General features: G+C 37.9%; 1 protein-coding gene across 1 annotated transcript in view; it reads left to right on the top strand.

Moving 5' to 3' along the window:
- Positions 1–24,804, top strand: part of jade1 (jade family PHD finger 1) — a 49,024-nt gene that overhangs the window by 10,530 nt on the left and 13,690 nt on the right. Inside the window, 6 exon segments of the mRNA NM_001097238.2 lie at positions 9,585–9,664; positions 16,318–16,475; positions 19,821–20,011; positions 20,303–20,514; positions 21,436–21,603; positions 22,212–22,328. Coding sequence (NP_001090707.2) covers positions 9,585–9,664; positions 16,318–16,475; positions 19,821–20,011; positions 20,303–20,514; positions 21,436–21,603; positions 22,212–22,328 — 926 coding nt within the window.

Below are 24,804 nucleotides of genomic sequence, written 5' to 3'. Positions count from 1 at the left end.
GATTTCTTGCAGTAATAATATAGAGTCCCTGATAAGCCTGATAAGTTATACTCCATCGCTCCTGTCTCATGGGCTCCTATATTTCTACAGGATTCCTTTTGTACATTGTAGGTGCTGGTATATTGGATACCTGAAGAAAGTGCTTTCTGAAATACTTTTTTTTTTGTACTAGCCTTCTTTGTATTTGTTTTTTTCCGTTCTGCACAGATTTTGTACACAGAAGTGCTGCTAAACATTTAACACAGGAGATCTAGGTTTTTAAAATGACTTTTTCCTGACTTTCCCAATTTGGCTCTATCTGCTTGAATTACTGGCCTCTCTGTTGGTCACTAAGGCCATAAATCACATTATGGATGTGGTTGGGTGAAATCACAGCAAAAATTCAGAATGTGCAAATGATTTTAGTAGCCTATATCTTCGGATCCACCAATCATTTTGGCATGCGATTTCATACTAAGTTTGGATTGCCTAGGTTTTTGATAGGGAATATTTAAAGGGGTATTGATTTTTATGGTGTAATTTTTTTTCTAAGTGACTAAACTGGTTAAGGGGATGGAAGATTTAAACTATGAGGTTAGACTGTCGAGGTTGGGGTTGTTTTCTCTGGAAAAGAGGCGCTTGCGAGGGGACATGATTACTCTGTACAAGTACATTAGAGGGGATTATAGGCAGTTGGGGGATGTTCTTTTTTCCCATAAAAACAATCAACGCACCAGAGGTCACCCCTTTAGATTAGAGGAAAGGAGTTTCCATTTGAAGCAGCGTAGGTGGTTTTTCACGGTGAGGGCAGTGAGGTTATGGAATGCCCTTCCTAGTGATGTGGTAATGGCAGATTCTGTTAATGCCTTTAAGAGGGGCCTGGATGAGTTCTTGATCAATCAGAATATCCAAGGCTATTGTGATACTAATATCTACAGTTAGTACTAGTGGTTGTATTTATAGTTTATGTATGTGAGTGTATAGATTGGTAGGTGTGGGTTAGGTGTGCTGGGTTTACTTGGATGGGTTGAACTTGATGGACACAGGTCTTTTTTCAACCCTATGTAACTATGTAACTATGTTTACATAGCAAATATATCATTGTACCATTTCAAATTTCATTCTTGAACCAACAAATGTATATATTTTTATTGTAATATTGGTGTGTAGGCGCCATCTCAATGCATTGTGCCTGAGTCTGAGCTTTCAGAAGGAGCCAGCGCTACACATTAGAACTGCTTTCAGGTAACCTATTGTTTATCCTACTCCCGTGTAACTGGAGGAGTGTCATGCTGGATTTGGATTTCTTACTATTGAGTGCTATTCTGATATCTACTGGGAGCTGCTATCTTGTTACCTTCCCATTGTTCTGCTAATTGCCTGCTGGGGGGGGGTGATATCACTCCAACTTGCAGCAAAGTGTGACTGATGTTTATCAGAGCACAGATCAAATGGCTGTAGCACCCTGGGAAATGAAGAATATGACTAGCCCCATGTGAAATTTCAAAGTTAAATATAAAAAATTTGTGTTTTGAAAAATGGATTTCCATGCAGGATTATGTTGGAGAAGCTCTATTAATTGATGCATTGTGAAAAAAAACATGTTTTGCCATGACATTATTCCTTTAATACAGGGAAAGCCATATCACATAGACTAAATTTTAATCAAATAATTCATTTTTAAAAATTATAACCTTGGTCTCTGTAATAACCAAAAGGTGCCTTGTACTTGTTCCTGCCTAAGATATTAATCCTTATTGTAGGCAAAACAATCCTATTGGGTTAATTTCATTCTTAAATTATTTATTCATAAAATATATTTATTCATAAAGTATTGTGATCCAAATTGCAGAAAGATCCCTTATCTGGAAAACCCCAGGTCCTGAGCAGACCTCTAAGTGAATACAATTTTGTTGATTTTATATATTTTTTAAGATTTTATTTAAAAAAAAAAAAAAAAAAAAAAATTGTTCTTAAGTGGAAGATAAGCTCTTTAAATGAATAAAGCTTACGTGTACTGTTATTTTGTAAATGAGAAAAGTGGTTGGCTTCATACATTGAAACCTGCCAACAATACAAAAATAAATAATTGCAGCTGCACATCCTGATTGTTTAACTTGAATAAATACCTGGCTCAGGGCTTTAACTCTTTTACTGCCAAGCACGTATGGCATACGTGCTGGCAGTAAAAGGGCTTAAACGCCAACGACGTGTCTCATACGTCGTTGGCGTTTAAGCGCTGCCCTCTGCAGCGGCGGCATGTGCCGCCGCTGCAGAGGGCTTCTAACAATGACAGCCCCCCTGGGCAATGTGCCAGGGGGGCTGTCATCAGGGTCCTGCGAACCGATCGCTCGCAGGACCCTCCAGGAAGCAGCAGATGCGATCGCATCGCATCTGCTGCTTCCTGCTTCCTCCCTCTCCCCCAGCGCCGGCCCAAATGACGAAGGAGGCGATCGGTCTTCAGGAACAGGTAAGGACTTTTTTTTTTTATTGCATTTACACACTTTTACACACTTATACACACATTTACATACATTTATACACACTTACATACATTTACACACACTTACAGCACACATTTTAGCATTTTTTTATTTTTTTATTTTTTTTCATTTTTCACACTTTTATACACTTATTTACACTCATATACACACTTACACACTATCACACAACTTTTACACATGTACACACATGTATACACAAACACTTTGGTTTTTTTTTGTTTTGCTTTTTTTTTTTTTTTTTTTTCATATTACCACTTTGGTTTTATTTTCTTTTACCTAAAAACTGTTTATTTTGACAGCGTAACTATTGGATCAGATATTCTGGCCACTAATTACACTGTCATGTAACTTATTTTGTTGTTTCACTGATTTGCACAATTTTTGTGGTTTTATCACATTTTATCCCTATATAAGTGTTCCTGATCTGTTTTTAGCGTAGCTTTGCCAGGTGTAACTTTGGTGTACAAAAATAACTTTACCTATTTTGAATTCATCAGAATGTGTACTTTCCAAAAATATATGGTTTTCTGGGGGTCACTGTATAGTTAGGGGGGGGGTTACTGCACATAATACACTGACGGGGCTCTGTGTGCAAAAGCTGAGCTGGCAGGCGAGAAATCCTTATGCGCTATTTTCATTTAGGGTTCAGTACATACCGCAGACTTTGGTATATCTATGCATATTGGGCATCAAACTGTTCAGTAGGCCTCTGGTGTTCCTATTTGGGGTGACTTGCCTTTGTACGCAAGAAATTGTGTGAGATAAATGCGGCAAATTGCAACATTTTTAGGCGATTTTCTGAAATCTCATAAAAACCGATAACTTTAGGAAAGCTTTGCGGCTTGGTACTTTGGTGTAGAAAGGACTCTTTACCCTTGTTGGATTTGTCAGAATGTGTACTTTCCAAAAATATATGGTTTTGTGGGGGTCTCTGTATAGTTAGGGGAAGTTTTGGCACATAATACACTGACAGGGGGCTCTGTGTGCAAAAGCTGAGCTGGCAGGCGAGAAATCCTTATGCGCTATTTTCATTTAGGGTTCAGTACATACTGCAGACTTTGGTATATCTATGCATATTGGGCATCAAACTGTTCAGTAGGCCTCTGGTGTTCCTATTTGGGGTGACTTGCCTTTGTACGCAAGAAATTGTGTGAGATAAATACGACAAATTGCAACATTTTTAGGCAATTTTCTGAAATGTCATAAAAACCAATAACTTTAGGAAAGCTCTGCAGATTGGTACTTTGGTGTAGAAAGGACTCTTTACCCTTGTTGGATTTGTCAGAATGTGTACTTTCCAAAAATATATGGTTTTGTGGGGGATCTGTATAGTTAGGGGAAGTTTTGGCACATAATACACTGACAGGGGGCTCTGTGTGCAAAAGCTGAGCTGGCAGGCGAGAAATCCTTATGCGCTATTTTCATTTAGGGTTCAGTACATACCGCAGACTTTGGTATATCTATGCATATTGGGCATCAAACTGTTCAGTAGGCCTCTGGTGTTCCTATTGGGGGTGATTTGCCTTTGTACGCAAGAAATTGTGTGAGATAAATGTGACAAATTGCAACATTTTTAGGCAATTTTCTGAAATGTCATAAAAACCAATAACTTTAGGAAAGCTCTGCAGATTGGTACTTTGGTGTAGAAAGGACTCTTTACCCTTGTTGGATTTGTCAGAATGTGTACTTTCCAAAAATATATGGTTTTGTGGGGGATCTGTATAGTTAGGGGAAGTTTTGGCACATAATACACTGACAGGGGGCTCTGTGTGCAAAAGCTGAGCTGGCAGGCGAGAAATCCTTATGCGCTATTTTCATTTAGGGTTCAGTACATACCGCAGATTTTGGTATATCTATGCATATTGGGCATCAAACTGTTCAGTAGGCCTCTGGTGTTCCTATTTGGGGTGACTTGCCTTTGTACGCAAGAAATTGTGTGAGATAAATGCGGCAAATTGCAACATTTTTAGGCGATTTTCTGAAATGTCATAAAAACCGATAACTTTAGGAAAGCTTTGCGGCTTGGTACTTTGGTGTAGAAAGGACTCTTTACCTTTGTTGGATTTGTCAGAATGTGTACTTTCCAAAAATATATGGTTTTGTGGGGGTCTCTGTATAGTTAGGGGAAGTTTTGGCACATAATACACTGACAGGGGGCTCTGTGTGCAAAAGCTGAGCTGGCAGGCGAGAAATCCTTATGCGCTATTTTCATTTAGGGTTCAGTACATACTGCAGACTTTGGTATATCTATGCATATTGGGCATCAAACTGTTCAGTAGGCCTCTGGTGTTCCTATTTGGGGTGACTTGCCTTTGTACGCAAGAAATTGTGTGAGATAAATGCGACAAATTGCAACATTTTTAGGCGATTTTCTGAAATGTCATAAAAACCAATAACTTTAGGAAAGCTCTGCAGATTGGTACTTTGGTGTAGAAAGGACTCTTTACCCTTGTTGGATTTGTCAGAATGTGTACTTTCCAAAAATATATGGTTTTGTGGGGGTCACTGTATGGTTAGGGGAAGTTTTGGCACATAATACACTGACAGGGGGCTCTGTGTGCAAAAGCTGAGCTGGCAGGCGAGAAATCCTTATGCGCTATTTTCATTTTGGGTTCAGTACATACCGCAGACTTTGGTATATCTATGCATATTGGGCATCAAACTGTTCAGTAGACCTCCGGTGTTCCTTTTTGGGGTGATTTGTCTTTATCTGATCTTTATCAAGAAATTGTGAGAGATAAATGCGGCAAATTGCAACATTTTTATGCGATTTTCGAAAATGTCATATAAATCTGCAAACTTAGGAAAGCTTTACAGCTTGGTACTTTGTAGCAATAAGAAATATTTACCCATTATAGATTCGGGGGGATGTGTATTTTCCAAAAATATATGGCTTTCTGGGGTGAATGTACTTTTTTTGTAGCATTATCCCACATAAAGGATGTAAATGTGTTGATTTTGCAGGAGCTGAAATGATAGATCATATGGGGGTATGTTCCCATTGGGGCCCCTACATGCCACATACTTAGGTAAACCTATACATATTGGGCATCAAACTGTTCAGTGGACCCCTGGCGTTCAAATTTAGGGTGTTTTATCTTGGTACCTAACACTATGTGGGAGATAAGATGCTGCAAAGTGGAAGCTTTGAGGGGATTTTTGGAAATGTCATCAAAATTGCTAACTTTAGAAAAGCTGTGCGGCTTGGTACTTTGGAGTAGAAAGACATGGGTACCCATTTTAGATTCGGGGGAATGTGTACTTTCCAAAAATATATGACTTTCTGGGGTGAGCGTACTTTTTTGTAGCTTTATCTCACATATAATGATGTAAATGTGTTGATTTTGCAGGAGCTGAAATGACAGAAATGACAGTATATATGGGGGTATGTTCACATTCGGGCCCCTACATGCCACATACTTGGGTAAACCTATACATATTGGGCATCAAACTGTTCAGTGGACCCCTGGTGTTCAAATTCAGGGTGTTTTATCTTGGTACCTAATGCTATGTGGGAGATAAGATGCTTCAAAGTGGAAGCTTTGAGGGGATTTTTGGAAAGGTCATCAAAATTGCTAACTTTAGAAAAGCTGTGCGGCTTGGTACTTTGGAGTAGAAAGACATGGGTACCCATTTTAGATTCGGGGGAATGTGTACTTTCCAAAAATATATGACTTTCTGGGGTGAGCGTACTTTTTACTAGCTTCATCCCACATATAATGATGTAAATGTGTTGATTTTGCAGAAGCTGAAATGACAGAAATGACAGTTCATATGGGGTATGTTCACATTGGGGCCCCTACATGCCACATACTTAGGTAAACCTATACATATTGGGCATCAAACTGTTCAGTGGACCCCAGGCATTCATATTTAGGGTGTTTTATTTGGTTACTTTATGACCTGTAGGAGATAAGATACTATAGACTAGAAGCTTTGAAGCGATTTTTAAAAAAAATCACAAATTTTGATAAAAACCAATAACTTTAGGAAAGCATTGCGACTTGATAGTTTGGAGTAGACAGACAGTTGTGCCTATTCTGTATTCCCCAGAATCTGTTCTTTCCAAAAATGTACAATTTTCTGGGATAAACCTTCTGTTAGTGGAATTTTGGCCTTGAAATCCAAAGTATGCAGTTTTTTTGGAGCAGTGCTTTGGGAATTTGGTAGTGTACTGCTGGGAGTTTTTGACCTATACAAGTGAGAAATCTCCATAAAACTATATATATTTGGTATTGGCACGTTCAGGAGACATGGGACTTTCCAAATCAGTTGTATATTCGTGCATAAAATAATTTTTGTTTCTAGTATGTGTGAATATATTATGGAAAATTTGATTTTTTTTGCATTTTTAGACATTTAGAAGCCTATATCTTGTTACAGAATTGGAATTACACAAAAATTCTACCATATTTTGAAAGCTTAGGTTGTTCTGAAAAAAACGATATATTGTTTTCCTTGGTAAACTAAAAGTCCCCCCGAGGAAAGGCCCCTAAAGTGAAACAGTGCAAAATGTTCAAAAACTGTCTGGCAATACAAGTTCCGCTTTGACCAAAATGGCTGGCAGTAAAAGGGTTAATAGTCTTTGGGGATATCCGATAGGGTCTGTATTTTATTTTGAATGTTCTGGTTTAGAAATTGGAGGCAAAAGCTACTATTATATCACTTGCTGCTCCCACAGGATCTGTGTTAACAACAAAAAGAAATAAATGCAGCACCATTTTTTATTCCCTCTTGAGTTTTCTGGATATCTTTTAGGGTTTTTATGCTGTCAGTCATAACTGTCATTTCTTGAAATTACAAGAAATAGCTTACATTTTTACACTCATTTACAGTGAATGTAAAAACACAATGTTAATGCAAAATGCTGTTAAGTTTAATTTTAATGCTAAAATGCTAAAGTAATGTAAATTATATGAAAGTGAAAATTGACCCCTTACCAGATTTTGCCTATATCTGTGGGTCTAGGCTGGATCAGAGATCCTCAGAATAGTATAGTTAATTGAAAATGATTGGAGGTTTATTACAGATTATGGACTTTGGAACTCTAGCCAATATTTGCCAATGTCTACAAAAAAGGTAATAAGGTTCTACTTGTATATAAAAGCTTGTTGAAACAAGGGATAGAAGCATAATTCTGCCTTTTAATCGATCCCTGGTAAGGCCTCACCTTGAGTATGCAGTGCAGTTTTGGGCTCTAGTCTTGAATCAGCTGAATTGAGTGCAGAGAAGTACTACTAAACTGGTAAGAGGGATGGAAATATTACACTTTGAGGAAAGACTGTTGAAAAGTTGTGTTTGTTCTTGCTTGAGTAGAGGCTCCTTATACACCAGAGGACAACATCGACAAAGAGTTGGGTATCTTTTTTTTTTACATAGAAAATATACTTTAACAGAATTTTTATCTGATAAACCCAAATTAATGGTGCACCTGTTTGTTTTTTCTACTGCAGGAATGTGCTAGCTGCATATGAAAGCTGCTTAATGCTAAAAATACTGCAGTGAATGCTGTGGCAGTACTGCTAAAGTATTTGTTGTAGAGCTAATGGATCTGCATTTCTGGGAGATGCTTCAGATGTTCAGAAGTTACACATCACAGTTAGATAGAAGTAGTTAAATAGTGTTTAATACTTTGTCACTAAAAGTGGCCATACAGATTGATTTGGCAACTCATCTGCCTTTGCATGGGCCCCACAATTGGCCTCCCCGATCAATATCTGGGCAAAAATCAGCCAGGTGTTGACCAGGCAGGTTTCATTTCCTCATATCGACTCCTATACCCTTCATTGTAATTTGACAATTTGAACCTAGGACCGACAATTGAATTAGCCCAATATCGCCCACCGTAGGTGGGCATATCAGGAGAAGATCCAAACAAGCGGATCTTAACATGTATGGTCACATACATAAAGTCTTTGCAATTTGCCCTGCTTCCTGTAAAAGAGCCCTGTGTTATGGTGTATTGTTGTGGACCATTGTGTATGTGTGCAGCAATCAAGAGAAGGTTACTAGGATACATTTTCTCCTTGTTTGGCCATGTTTGTTAAATAGCTGCAAATAGTCTCTGTATTTGCTATCTATATTTTTGCTATCTGGTCTACGTAAGCTCCAGAAGTGGTACTGGGATTTTTCCGGAATTTATGTAACATTTATGGGTTTATTTCGTAATTTTCAAGTTTTTTTTCTAAATCGAATAAACTTGAATATTGAATGGTAGATTATTTATTAATAAGGAAAACTCTTCTAATAAAAAACTTAAATATCTCCAATTTTTATAGTTTATACGTGCTAAAAACTTGCAAGCTTTTACATGGCAAATTTTTACATTCGAGTTTTTGGAATTTGAGAAAACAAATCAAACTTGACCGTTGATAAATCACCCCCTTAATGTATTTCTTTTTAGCCCTTTTGGTTCAAAAGATTACCTCTTAAGTCTGTGAAAAAAACTTCCAGCAGTTGGTTTTATTTAACAAACACTTAACTGACTGGAAAGTGTTATCTAATTGATACATTTATTAAAGCTATGTGCAAATTTTTCAAAATATATTCGAATACTACTATGAGCAGTCGAATACAGTCATTATGACTGGGTGTCAGTACACAATACTGTGTTACACCTATTCAAGATTCTGACATTTAATATAATAATATATAGATATTTACATCTAAATGATTTTTAAGAAATCCGCTTCCTGATGTTTTTCCTAGTAGACGTAACATAATTATGTTCTACTCACTAAGTAGAGTGCAGTGTTATTTGTTCTTTAATAAAAAGTGATTAGGAAGTGAGACTGAACAGAATAGAATGTTTACTATTTTTCAAGCCTAGGACTTTGCTTCAATTATTGGAAGACTCATTAAGAATTGCAGTAGTCAGTGTAAAATATAATAATTTGTGCATACTTGGGTGCACATAATAACCAGAATGGCTAAATCAGATTAGCATTGAAAACTGTCGATCAATAAAACTTTTGTTCTGTTTTGTATAGTGTTTATAAACGATTGACAGAAGGCATTTCAGAAGTGCCATTATTTATTACTGCTTAATCTGTTAACCAAAGTTCTTCAATTCATAGACTCTTGCGTCTTTTTTATTTAAAGGTCTCTCTACATCATGGTCTCAGCATTCAAGATCCCGTCCAAGTGGAAGTTTGAGGCATGAAGACAGGAAGCCATCTGAGGTATTGTCATTGATACCATTCAGCATTAATTATTGATGAAACTGAAACTAGAATCAGCACTTTGTTAAAGGGGAATGGCAACTATTAAAATCATACAGTATCGTACAGTATTTAAAATAATTTTTAAGTTCCTAAGCCTGACATTTTTTGACTGCAACCAAAACACTGAGGCTGTGAGCCATTGAGATAGCACTTGCTCTAAGTGGATTCCAGCAAGCTGGGCTGATACTAGAGACTGACAGAAGTGGCACATGCCTAGGGCATTTTCTGCAGCTCGTCGGCACCCCTGCTCATCACTGCTTACTCACACTCCTACCCTGCTGGGGGAAATTTATTGCAAGGGAGGGGGGGCGGAGCGGGATAATGAGCCGGAGGTCCTGCCTTGGGCACAGTCATCTTTTGGTCTAGCACTGGTAGCAAGTTTGAGTTGTTAGGTTGAGTAAAAGAAAAAATGTTAGGTTGAAGAAACACACCAATAAACCATTTAATGCTAAAAGCTAACAACAAATGAAAAACAATAAATCTGTTAGTTAGGGTTGCTTGTTTATATCATTGACCATTCCTCTTTGGGCTCTGGCACACGGGGAGATTAGTCGCCCGCAACAAAACTCCCTGTTCGCGGGCGACTAATCTCCCTGGATTGCCATCCCACTGGCGAAAATGTAAATCGCCGGTGGGATGGCATACGCGGTGGCGCGATTTCAGTAAAATTGCGCAAGTTGCCTCGAGAGGAAACAGGAGATTTGTCGCGGGCGACTAATCTCCCCGTGTGCCAGAGCCCTTAGATGTTTGTGGCTGGGAGCAGGGATAATTAAGACACACAGAGCTACTTAATAGCAGCTACTAAACACCAGAAAATACCCTTTCATAGACAATACTTAGGGCTCTGGCACACGGGGAAATTAGTTGTCCGCGACAAATCTCCCTTGTCACGGGCGACTAATCTCCCCGAGTTGCCATGACCCGCCATCCCACCGGCGAACATGTAAGTCGCCGGCGGGATGGCACACGCGGCGGCGAGATTTCCCGAAATCGCCGAAAAAGACTCGCGAGTCTTTCGGGAAATCGCGCCGCCGCGTGTGCCATCCCGCCGGCGACTTACATGTTCGCCAGTGGGATGGCGGGTCATGGCAACTCGGGGAGATTAGTCGCCCGTGACAAGGGAGATTTGTTGCGGGCGACTAATCTCCCCGTGTGCCAGAGCCCTTAGAATTGCCTCTACTAAAACACACAAAGAAACAATTACAGTAAATCAGCTTCCAGGTGTGATCATACTTCTAGATCAACTCATTGGACCATGCCTGGCTCTTTATTATTAGTTTATTTCAGTATCTTCACTGAATGCTTAACTCTTTTACTGCCAACGACGTATGGGATACGTCGTGGCAGTAAAAGGGCTTAAATGCCAACGACGTGTCCCATACGTCGTTGGCATTTAACAGCTGCAGAGAGCTTCTATCCATGACAGCCCCCCTGGGCAATGTGCCAGGGGGGCTGTCATGAGGGTCGCTCGCAGGACCCTCCAGGAAGCAGCAGACGCGATCGCATAGCGTCTGCTGCTTCCTATTTCCTTCAGGAGCACCGGCCCACTGAGGAGGAGGCGATCGGGTCTTCAGGACAGGTAAGGAGTTTTTTTTATTTTTGCATTTACACACTTACACACACACTTACAAACATTTATACACACTTACACACATTTACACACACAGCACACATTTTAGCAGTTTTTTTTTTTCATTTTTCACACTTTTATACACTTATTTACACTCATATACACACTTACACACTATCACACAACTTTTACACATGTACACACATGTATACACAAACACTTTGTTTTTTTTTTTTTTTTTCATTTTACCACTTTGTTTTTAGTTTCTTTTACCTAAAAACTGTTTATTTTGACAGCATGACTATTGGATCAGATATTCTGACCACTAATTACACTGTCATGTGACTTATTTTGTTGTTTCACTGATTTGCACAATTTTTGTGGTTTTATCGCATTTTATCCCTGTATAAGTGTTCCTAATCTGTTTTTAGCGTAGCTTTGCCAGGTGTAACTTTGGTGTACAAAAATAACTTTACCTATTTTGAATTCATCAGAATGGGTAACTGCACATAATACGCTGTCAGGGGGCTCTGTGTGCAAAAGCTGAGTTGGCAGGCGAGAAATCCTTACGCGCTATTTTCGTTTTGGGGTCAGTACATACCGCAGACTTTGGTATATCTATGCATATTGGGCATCAAACTGTTCAGTAGACCTTAGGTGTTCCTATTTGGGGTGATTTGCCTTTGTACGCAAGAAATTGTGTGAGATAAATGTGGCAAATTGCAACATTTTTAGGTGATTTTCTGAAATGTCATAAAAACCAATAACTTTAGGAAAGCTCTGCAGATTGGTACTTTGGTGTAGAAAGGACTCTTTATCCTTGTTGGATTTGTCAGAATGCGTACTTTCCAAAAATATATGGCTTTGTGGGGGTCACTGTATAGTTAGGGGAAGTTTCGGCACATAATACACTGACGGGGCTCTGTGTGCAAAAGCTGAGCTGGCAGGCGAGAAATCCTTATGCGCTATTTTCATTTTGAGTTCAGTACATACCGCAGACTTTGGTATATCTATGCATATTGGGCATCAAACTGTTCAGTAGACCATAGGTGTTCCTATTTGGGGTGATTTGTCTTTATCTGATCTTTATCAAGAAATTGTGAGAGATAAATGCGGCAAATTGCAACATTTTTATGCGATTTTCAAAATGTCATATAAATCTGCAAACTTAGGAAAGCTTTACAGCTTGGTACTTTGAAGCAAGAAGAAATGTTTACCCATTATAGATTCGGGGGGATGTGTACTTTCCAAAAATATATGGCTTTCTGGGGTGAACGTACTTTTTTTGTAGCATTATGCCACATAAAGGATGTAAATGTGTTGATTTTGCAGGAGCTGAAATGATAGATCATTTGGGGGTATGTTCACACTTGGGGCCCCTACATGCCAAATACTTAGGTAAACCTATACATATTGGGCATCAAACTGTTCAGTGGACCCCTGGTGTTCAAATTCGGGGTGTTTTATCTTGGTACCTAACACTATGTGGGAGATAAGATGCTGCAAAGTGGAAGCTTTGAGGGGATTTTTGGCAATGTCATCAAAATTGCTAATTTAGAAAAGCTGTGCGGCTTGGTACTTTGGAGTAGAAAGACATGGGTACCCATTTTAGATTTGGGGGAATTTGTACTTTCCAAAAATATATGACTTTCTGGGGTGAGCGTACTTTTTTGTAGCTTTATCCCACATATAATTATGTAAATGTGTGGATTTTGCAGGAGCTGAAATGACAGAAATGATAGATCATATGGGGGTATGTTCACATTGGGGCCCCCTACATGCCACATACTTAGCTAAACCTATACATATTGGGCATCAAACTGTTCAGTGGACCCCTGGCGTTCATATTTAGGGTGTTTTATTTGGTTACTTTATGACCTGTAGGAGATAAGATACTATAGACTGGAAGCTTTGAAGCAATTTTAAAAAAAAAAAAATCACAAATTTTGATAAAAACCAATAACTTTAGGAAAGCATTGCGACTTGATAGTTTGGAGTAGACAGACAGTTGTGCCTATTCTGTATTCCCCAGAATCTGTTCTTTCCAAAAATGTACAATTTTCTGGGATAAACCTTCTGTTAGTGGAAATTTTGTCCTTGAAATCTAAAGTATGCAGCTTTCTGGAGCAGTGCTTTTAAAATTTGGTAGTGTACTGCTGGGAATTTTTGACCTATACAAGTGACAAATCTCCATAAAACTATATATATTTGGTATTGGCACGTTCAGGAGACATGGGACTTTCCAAATCAGTTGTATATTCATGCATAAAATAATTTTTATTTCTAGTATGTGTGTTTATATTATGGAAAATTAGATTTTTTTTTTGCATTTTTAGACATTTAGAAGCCTATATCTTGTTACAGAATTGGAATTACACAAAAATTCTACCATATTTTGAAAACTTAGGTTGTTCTGAAAAAAACGATATATTGTTTTCCTGGGTAAACTAAAAGTCCCCCCGAGGAAAGGCCCCTAAAGTGAAACAGTGCAAAATGTTCAAAAACTGTCTGGCAATACAAGTTCCGCTTTGACCAAAACAGCTGGCAGTAAAATGGTTAAAGGACATGTAAAATCCCTACAAAAATGTAATCTGTGAACAGCTTCTTTAAAATCTTTAAACACTTGCCACTCCAGTTGTTTAAAGGTTAATAGTAAGGCTGCAGCATACCCTTAAAGCAAAAGTAACACTAAAAAAAGTAAAAAAATCAATTCTACCCTGCACTAATACTAGCTCTATCCTGCACAATGTTTATTGTTTTAAATGCTTTATTAAAAATACTTTGTGAAAATTCTGCTTCCGAAATACTCTAAAGGGCGACACTCACTGTGCAGGGTCCAACATGTGGCGCTCAACTTCTCGTCCTAGCCCCAGCAAGTAGCAAAAAACAGTTGTTGCTGCTCAGAGGATTTTTCATCCTGTCAGACTGATTTATATCTGTAAATGCTGTGAGCAATAATGGCAGCACGCAGGTCAGCTATAAATTTTAGGACTACAGAAAACCGCCCCCCCCCCCCCCCCCCCCCCCCACTAATCCGCATACTCTTCACTGCTCAAAGCTCTTACAGACATAAATTACACAGCTGCCATTTCACCTTTTTGAGGAGACCGGAAGCAGAGTTTTAGTAAGGTGCAGGAGAGTGCTACTGTGTTAGTGCAGGGTAGAATTAATGTTTTTACTTACAATGTTTTGTGTTACTTTTCCTTTAATCACTTAGGATTCCTTCTTTTCCTCTAACCCCCTTGAGAATTAACTTTGACTGTTGGCTACAGGGCATACTCACTTCCAAGTAAAGGCAAAATCTTCTCAGCTCAGATACTGAACTTGCCCACTCCAACCTAGCCACCAATGAAAAGATGGCATTGGAACCTATAAAAACTCTGTTCTAGTTGTATGCTCTTATTTTTCCTTTTAACCTCCTCTCCTGAGCTCAGCTTAACCATACAGTGACATTTTGTCAAAGTAAGTTATGCTTGTGTAAGCTTGCAATCTTGATTGCATGAACTTTACAGTGAATAAACGTCTTTGCAGACATGTGCTGTTTGCTGATGTAAACATCAGTTTTGATGCGTTCAAGGGAGAATAGCTGCTAGGTGAAAGCTGCTATTGGCAAAATGTGGCAATGATGGCAAAGGAAGGGGATATATCCAGGGCTGTGGAGTCGGTAGATAAATTCTCCGACTCCTCAGTTTCTGATACTTCCGACTCCACGACTCCGACTCCTCTGTTTTTAATATGCTAATGTATTTTATACATTCATACAGTCAATGAAAAATATGCTTCATGGTCACTCAACGTGTTCGTTTATGCACTGCGTGCATTGGGCTTTATTCTTATAGCAGAGAAGTAATTACCGTATATATTCCAGTATAAGCAGATCCGAATATAAGCCGAGGTACCTTATTTTACCTAAGAAAACTGGAAAAACGTATCGACTCGAGTTTTATAAGCCTAGGGTGGGAAATGCAGTCGCTACTGCCAAGTTTCAATAATCAAAATAAATACCAATAAAATTACATTAATTGAGGCATCAGTGGGGTATATGTTTTTAAATATTTATTTCAAAGAAAAACACTAGCTCTGTAAGTGGAGAAGAGAGTCAACAAAAACAACAGGCACTGGAGGGTCTGGTTGTGGGTGGCCTAATTTGCACACAAAGGACAGAGGGTGCTAGTCTGGAGGGACCCATGGCACCTGACTCGAGTATAAGCCGAGGATGACTTTTTCAGCAAATTTTGGGTGCTGAAAAACTAGGCTTATACTTGAGTATATACAGTAATTATGACTGTTTGTGAATTGGGACATTTAAACTTGCTTTATTTTTTTTTTTTATTCCCATTTAAATTTAGTCGGAGTCGGAGTCGGTTCATTTTTTGCCGACTCCGACTCCAGGTACCCAAAATTGCCTCCGACTCCACAGCCCTGGTATAATTGATGACGTTTGGGTGAGGCAGAATTTAGGGTTTAAATATTCTTTGAATTGTAAGCAGAAAGTTATTGTTGTAGCCCAGAAGAAACCATTCTTATTCATGAAAAAAATGTCGGGGGGATGCAGAAAGCCAGCTGCATGAAAGGGTATTCCTGCTCAGGTTAGAGTTAGAGTTTCAAAAGCTGTGTTAAGTAAATTTGAAGCCATTATTTTACACCACTAAAGTCTTTGCATAATCTATTAAAATCAATGGAAAAAATCCAACGGCAGGTAAGTTCTGGGACAAAAAAAAATTGAAAAATACGCAATGGATGATTGCTGTATTTTCTCAGATTTTTTCCTCTGGATTTTTGCATTTAACAAATATTGATTATTTGAATAATCTAATATATTAAAACTGTTGAGTAATAAAAATAGTAATTATAATTATAAGTTCTGTTCCTGGGTCTTGTCCTAAAAGTGTTTTTTTTTCTTTTAAAAAAAGATTTTAGCTTATACACTGGAGGAATGTGTTAGCCTTAGCCACAGTTGTATAAGGAACAAGCCTCAATGCAAACTGTTTGCATATGGTTCAATTTTGGGTTAGGTTGATATTCTAGTGTCTCCTTCCAGGTGTTCAGAACAGATCTGATCACAGCAATGAAACTGCATGATTCCTACCAGCTAAACCCTGAGGATTTTTATGTGCTGGCTGACCCATGGCGCCAGGAGTGGGAAAAGGGGGTACAGGTACCTGTGAACCCAGAGTTTATTCCTGAGACGGTTGCCAGGTAAGGGTCTTGAAATATTTTTTTTAGAGCACCTTTTGTATATGTAACATTATGACTTGATAAGCTCTATGAAAAAAATGCCTGCATTATGTCAACTAATAATAGCAGTATTGGGGAGCTCAACCCTCTGTTAACTTACCCAAACGGGTATCAGGTGCAAATACTGGAAGAACCTCACCTTGCATGGGGGTCAATATCCAACAGCAAAAAAATCCAGTAGCACACTGAAGATGTAAATCGTGAAAAAATTGTATTTTATTTGCCCAAGTACATAAAAACAAGCAAAGTGCATTATGTCAACTAGACATAGAATGTATTGGTCTGTGAGACTCTCTCCTGTTTATCACCAATATTTCATTAAAATCACTGCCTGAATGTTATAGGTAAATGCACTTTCCTAAAGGTAAATTCATTGAAATTATAATTAAAAGAAAACAAAAAACTGGACAGACCAGGTAGCTACAGCTACATAAACTGGAGAGCTTCTGAAGGAAAAGTTAAACAAATGACAAATTGCAAAATTCTTCAGAATAGCACTTTATACTAAAACTATATTTCCCTTATTCTAAATTGAATAGTGCTTCTGTGAAAAAAGGATTCTAAAAATGTTTTACCTGCTAAAAACATAATTATACTAGAGCTACAGAGAGACCCTCTCTGCTTAGTGTCTATGCTGAAATGAGGGCTGGACATGTCCTTTCAGTCTCCCTTAGGAGAACTTTAATTTTAGGAGGTGTTGATGAATAATGTACTTCTCAGGGGGGTCATCACAATAATAGATATATGATAAAAAATACAAGGTATGGTTGCGATAAGTTAAGAATCAGAGACAAGAGGATAGAGGTCCCTGCCCCATAGAACTTAATTTGACCCGAAAGGTATTAAAAAAAAAAAAAAAAAAACATTATTTCTTCTATTTTACATTACACAGCATATATTAATCCACCATGAAAAATTATAGTATATGTCCCCTTTAATTTAAAGATAAACTATCCCTTTAAATATCAAGACATCAAATATACAAGATTTGTCCCCCTTCCCCCCCAATGACCATGCAGTTAAAGAGATCCTTGTTTGGTCAGGTCACCAAATAAGCAGATTTTTGGCCAGCCATGTGAGAGCTTTATGCGATTTGAACCAGATGATGGCCAGGCAGACCCTCTCAAGGGCTAAATAAGCTACCTACTTGGCCTTGAATCATGAGTTTAAGAAAGAAACCAAATTAAACATTGCTAAGTTGCCGATTCAGGTTCTCCAGAATGATTTGGCAGCTCATCTGCCCATGTAGGGGGGGGACCCTGGACTGGCCTATTCAAGCAATTAGCCAAGTGTCGATTGGGCAGGATTGATTTTTTTCCATCTGAGTGGGGACTGCATCAGCTCACAATGCAGTATTCACTGCACAACTCCTATTCCCGTTGTTGCAGTACCATCATTTGGCCCGAGGACCAAAAATCTGATAATTTGCCACTGTGGCCCTAGCCTTAGTCCCGCATTCACCATCATTGATTGATTGAAATTGAATTGGATTGTTTTCTTACTAAGTACTTTTTTGTTTTTTGGAAGTTTAGGCACTAGTGTTAGGTTTGCATAGGCAGGCTGTTTCCTGTTCTCTACAGCAGGAAATGATGATAAGAAATAAAGGGGATTTAACTGCTGCCACATCCTATAGGGTTAATAAATTTTATAGATGCAAGTTCCTTAGGCTCTGGGTGGGGCTGTTAATTAGTAATGAGGAGAGACGATTGTGTCTTGTATCTTAGTTTAAATTGATAGTGTGTAAGTCTTGATGTTTTGTGCATTTTAAGTTCTAAATTCTGCCTTAAAGCATGAAATAACCAAGCATAATTTTATATTCACAGTCATAAAAGAATTCACAGTCCAAGCAAACTCTTCCCCCTGTACAGTTAGATACAAATTGGTTTCATGGGGTTTGTACACCTCTGGGGTTTGTTAGGAGAAAATTAATTGTTAATTCCTTGACATGAAGCAGCATTGGGTGAGCTTTGAGTGCTTGCACACTGTGAAATGATGATTTCAACAAGTAGTTTTGGGAATTTGTGGGAAGAAACTTTAGTTTTGCTTCTTATGAATTATTTCAGTTTACTATTTGTTAAGGGAACTCCTGTAGAGATCCAGCAGTTGTTTACCTGCATGCATTTACTTTTTTTTTTCTTACACTGTAACCAACCCGCAGGTTAAAAGAATATTTTTTACAGCCATTACAGACTTACAAATTTACAGAACTGCTGAGAGAAACATGCAAGGGATTAAAAGTATATAGTATAAGTTTCTTGGGTTAGTCAAAATTGTTGTAAGAGATACACTACATTGTAAAAAAAATTCTCTGGATGACTGTGGTATGGATCCCTTTTTATAATTGTTTTTTTTGTCTTTGAATCTGTGACTTTTCTTTGGGTAATCTTACGCATTGTCTGTTACCATTAGATATTTTGTAGTTTAACGTACATCTCAAACATAAACAGCAAAAAATTGAGTTTAAGCCTATATGTGTTGTTAATACAAACAGCTTGTTCATGGTAGCATCACACTTACATTGAAACCTTTCATGGTTTAGTATAACCGGTCCAAAGTCAAACTGGGATAGTAGAAGCTGTAATTTTTCACTGGATAAAATGTGTCATTGTTTTCTGACTAATTTCCTTCACCTGTAGGAAAACCCCTGTCTCTACTAACAGCAAGTCCCTTTCACTGTGTACATTGATTTCAGAAAGAAATCTATCCCATGTAAGCACTGCCTGTACTTGCTGTTCAGACTGATACAGGAATTTTTTCACAGGCATTTTTGCACTGATTGATAAACTGCACCATACAACATTAGTCTTAAAGTGGCCATACACAGAAAGATTCTCTTCCTCTTGATGTGCCCACCTTGGGTGGGCTAGTGCATCTTGGGCCCTAGGGCCAAACAATCGCATTACAATGAAGGGGATGCGAAAAGTTGAAGCAAGGACTCCCTCAATGAATTGATGTGGTCCTCAATCTGACAGAAAAATCAAGCCTGCCTAATCAACATCTGACCAATTTTTGGCCAGATATCAGTCAGGGAGGCCTGTTGGAGGGCCCCAAACACAGACAGATAAGCTGCCAAATTGGTCTGAAGGACCCGAATCAGCGGCTTAATTCTGCCAGTGTATGTCCACCTTTTGTCACTACAATCAGCTGCTTATCCTTCTGTTTAACATAAACCTAATGCATTACCTCGTTTACACTTTAGATAAGACACACTTGGGTTAGTCAGTTGGTCACCAACCCTAGGGCTGGTTACCAAGACTGTTTCATTTTTCACATTTGTAACAGATGTATTTTTGCTTTCTGTAATAGGGAAATAGCTGAAAAAGATAAAGTAGTCACCTTCACTAGACCTCGTAAATATATCCGGTCATCTGGATCAGAGCCTCCAGAGTTGGGATATGTTGACATCCAAACTCTTGCAGATGCTGTATGTCGTTATGACTTGGATGAGATGGATGTTGCCTGGTTGGAGCTAATTAATGAAGAATTCAAAGAAATGGGTATGTTGGGCCTTAGAATTCTTTTTTTCATGTTGCTTGTTGTAAAGTAGAAAACCAATTTTCTTTTTTGTAATTCACTATTTTTTTTTTTACACATATAAGTTAAAAAGGTGTTTCTTTTTTAGGACTGTAGCTTTAATAAATAGCTTATGATAAATCATCTTAGGATACATTAAGCAGCAGCCATTTGTGGTCCGTAGCTTAACAAAAGCTGATTTGGCATAGGTCAGCAATCGCTTAGATATTATTTAAATCTTTCAATACTCTGTATGCGGTCTCCTGTACTTCTAGGCATGCAACAACTAGACGAGTACAGTATGGAACGAGTTTTGGAGGAATTTGAGAAGAAGTGTTATGACAAAATGAACCATGCAATTGAGACTGAAGAAGGTCTGGGCATAGAGTATGATGAGGATGTTGTATGTGACGTGTGCCAGTCTCCGGATGGAGAAGATGGCAATGAAATGGTTTTCTGTGACAAATGTAACATTTGTGTACACCAGGTTGGTATATTATGTGCCTTAGATAGCATTCGTATGTACTTGAAATATCCACTAGTGTATAAAAATCTATTAAATCAATTGTACCAAAATACAAATCATCATTATGTTCTACTTTTAATAAAAATACCCATGCCATGTTAATTAACTAGATGACGTCCTGTTTCATTAAAGGGGAACTCATACAAGAGTCTCATGGTTTTCCATTATGGAAGAAAATGTAGTTGCAGTTTTCCAATGTACATTATTTGTTTTAGTGTTATTTGTAAAGTAATTGTTATTAAAAGGAGTATATTTATCTTATTTTATTTATATTTTTTCACCGCGGACTAGTACTCCCCCAGAGAGAGAGAGAGAGATCTCCAATACCACCATTAAAGGAAAGGCGAGGGTGGCTTTCCTCCCTGCAGAGTAACTCTGCTAAACCTTATAAATACAAAGGAGTTTGCAGGAATGCTCCAAGGCATTAAATAAAGTAGAATGGAAGAAGAAGACCATATCAATGGATATTTTCTGGGCCAATTCTTTGTAATAATTCTTTACAAGTGCATTAATTTTAAAAAATAGGTTGTGACAAGCTTGAAGTCATATACTGGCACCCCCATTCTTGGGAAAAGTGCCTTCTGACCATAGCTTTGTTCTTAAAACGGCCAGACTGATTGTCTAGACTGATTGTAATAAAGCTAAAAAGGGGCTGATTTACTTCATTTACATCACTGCTGTTTCAAAACAGCAAACAGAAACAAATAAATGTACTATACATTAGGAAAAGCTAACATATGACTTTATAAATGCCTTTCTGTATGGAAAATAGCTAATGCTAACCAATCCAAAATGGGTGGAGCACTCTTCCCTTGACTTTTTTTTCACCAGATTTAAAATCACCATACAGGCCTTATTCTTACACACATGTATTTCTAATAGGCATGCTATGGAATATTGAAAGTACCTGAAGGAAGTTGGCTTTGTCGTACATGTGCCTTGGGGGTACAGCCAAAATGTTTGCTGTGTCCAAAGAAAGGTGGAGCCATGAAGCCAACACGTAGTGGCACAAAATGGGTTCATGTCAGTTGTGCTCTTTGGATTCCAGAGGTAGGAATGATTGCAGTTTTCACATTGTGAACATTTTTGTATAATATATCGGGAAAAACAGTAATGATGCCAGCAGCTGTTGATTTCTTCTTTCTTACTTTGTACCAAAAAATATTTAGGAAGTTCATAGTATCTTTTCTTTTAATTAACTAGGCCAAGAAAATATTTAGCTCACTGTCCTTCATATTGAATAATTTATCAAAAACATTCTTTAAAGAAGATCTAATCCCCCCAGACAAAGGCCCCCATCCACTGCCCGTTTATGAGCTCCCTCCCTTTTCCACCCAAACAGATGCAAAATAGTGCAGCTGAGCTAACGGGTGTCATCTTCCATATCTTTGGGTTTTCTACGAATCAGTTTGGCAACACAATGCTTGCTGACGCATGCACAGTTGAAGGTAATGCCGGCGTATCTTCAACTGAGTAAGCTCTGTGTCGCTGAACTGATCCGAGGAAAACACGAAGATAGAGAAGATGGTAGCCTGTTAGTGGATGGGGGGGGGGGTTATTTCTCCTTTAAAAGGGGCTGTGTACACCTATGGTCAACATGAGTTCAGCTTGTATTTGACATATTTTCTACTTAATGTTGTGATTAATTTTGTTTATAGGTGAGCATTGGCAGCCCAGAAAAGATGGAACCCATTACTAAAGTGTCTCACATACCAAGCAGCCGTTGGGCATTGTTTTGTAGCTTGTGCAATGAGAAACTTGGGGCCTGCATACAGGTTGGTAATAAATAACTTTTTTTCTGATGGCTTCTTAATAAACCATAAAAAGTAATATGCAAAAAATGTAACAAACAATATGAATCACACAGAAATAAACAGGATGGAAATGTTTTACACCACACATCCAAGTCTTTCAAAAAATTAAATAAATGAATAAGCTATAGAGAACTTTGAAATAAATATATTGGGGTTATTAGTAAAGGGTGAATTGGCAGATTGCCACAGTTTGCTTAAAGAGCTCTGAAGTTTTATGTGTGTGTGAACATACCTGGGGAGTACTATTCTGGTGAATTTTGGCAAATTGTCTCTTCGTCCTTTGATAATTATGCCCTTGTGTCTGCACAGACTGTGCAAATAGTGTCACAAGTTGCATTGCTTTGTTTTGAGAGAGAATTACCTGTAGGTGATAGGTGTGATTATACCTCCTAAACTTGGATTGGTGTTTCTGTTTTATAATTGCTGCTGTTTTTCATGTCACAGAATATTCCTGTTGTTCATTATAATAAGAGTTTTGTTGCCATGACTTAACCCAAGATTAGTTGCATAAAAAGTGTAGGCAAGTATAGCTGTATGCTTGAAGCGAAAAGAAAAGCATTGGTTGTTCAGCAGAAGACTTGCAGTGCAATTGTTTTATATTTGTAAAAGTGGCAGTGGTCACCTGGGCAGTGTCTATAGTCATTGTCCCACTGTCCTCAAATCTTTTTAAAATAGATGCTTTGTGGTCATTTTCCTGCACAGGTAGTTTGAAAAGTCATGGAAGGTATGTTGGTAATAAACTTAATTAATCTAAGAAACTGATCATTTGAAATCTGTTGTATCCTAAAAATGATTGAGAAAAATAAATAATGCATATATTGACAGATTAAGTTTTGGTTAGCCTAGCTTTGCTGGTACAGGTGTGGGACCTGTTATCTAGAATGCTTGGGACCTGGGGTTTTCCGGATAAGTGGTCTTTCTGTTATTTGGATCTCCATACCTCAAGTCTACTAAACAATTTAAGCAGTAATTAAACCCAATAGGATTGTTTTGCCTCCTATAAGGATTAATTACAGTATATCTTAGCTGGGATCAAGTGCAGGGGGTGACATCACTCCAACTCACAGTACACCAGTAAAGTGTGACAGAAGTTTGAGTACAAGTCACATGACTGAGGGCACTTGTGAAACTAAGACATGTCTAGCCCCATGTCAAATTTCAAAATGAAATATAAAAATAATCTGCTCTTTTGAAAAATGGCTTTCTGTTGGAGAAGCTCTATTAACTGATGTGTTTTGTAAAAATAACATGTTTTTCCCTGACAGTATTCCTTTAAGGAAATACAAAGGTTTCTTTTTTTCATCCCTTATACAAGTCAATCATGTAAAGGAATTAGGGAAAAGCTACATAATATGGTAAGCAGAACAATGCATGTAAACATGAAATAAATTGATGCACTTCATGTGCCTGATGGGTGAGTATATCTCAGCTCAGTATCATACAGGGGAAATAAATAATGAAAGCTTTATGTTGATGATATTATCTAATCATTTTACATATCCATGTTTAAATTAGTTCTTGCACAGATGGTTATAGAGAGCATTGGCATGTAGTATTGATCTCTGCGCAGGACTCTGCAGGTTTTTGTTTTTTTCCAGTAACCTTTTTTTGTAGAGCAGCATGCTGTCTCCTGCTTCATTCGGTCTTTTATGTTTATCTTTTCAGTTTATTGATTTCTGACTAACGAATAGTAACGTATTCAACTAAACAAACTCAATTAATAAATGTCTTGTGTCTTTTTTTTGTGCTTCCTGATTGCTGTATGGGTAGAGCCTTAGCGGGAAAACTTTTGTCATTATAGTATGAATTAGAATTTAAGTACTTTTTCAGTGCTTTTTTTTTTTTTGTTTAAACTATAATTCCATGTTGGCTTTAAACATAAGCCAAGATTGTCTTGTACATATGTACTAGCACTAGTGGCCTTTTACTAAATTACCAACTTTTTAATATTACTCAGGAAACTTGTTGGCACATGACAGGTTTACATCAAATCTGGTCGCTGGTCTTCCATACAAACACAGTTTTACACGTTATAGGCAGTGTTGTTTCTACAAAGGGAAATCTTTCTTTTCCTTGTCTTTTTTTTTTTTTTTTTTTTCCCTCCCGATTTTTTTCTTTCTCTGGGTTGATCCTTCTTGTACTCCTGCTGCCAGGGCTTGATAAGGCTAAATGGTGTTTCTGTTATTTACAGATAAATGTACAGCTCTGACTTCATCAGTTTTTTTTTTTACCCTTAGTTTTTCATGCTCTTTGCTGTCGGGAAGTGAACACAGATATTTAGACTTGTAAGCAAAGTGCTTACTGCAGAGTTTTTGGATTTTGTGTTTCTCCCCCACCTTCTATCTGCTGAAAAGTGACTTAACCCTTTTGGCACTTTGCTGCTGTTAAGCGACTCAGAAAAAGATTTTATCAAGCAAAAGATGTTTTCTTTTTGCAG

The sequence above is a fragment of the Xenopus tropicalis genome, chromosome 1, assembly GCF_000004195.4.
Source record: "Xenopus tropicalis strain Nigerian chromosome 1, UCB_Xtro_10.0, whole genome shotgun sequence".
NCBI lineage: Eukaryota > Metazoa > Chordata > Amphibia > Anura > Pipidae > Xenopus > Xenopus tropicalis.
This window is presented reverse-complemented; position numbering and strand designations above follow the sequence as displayed.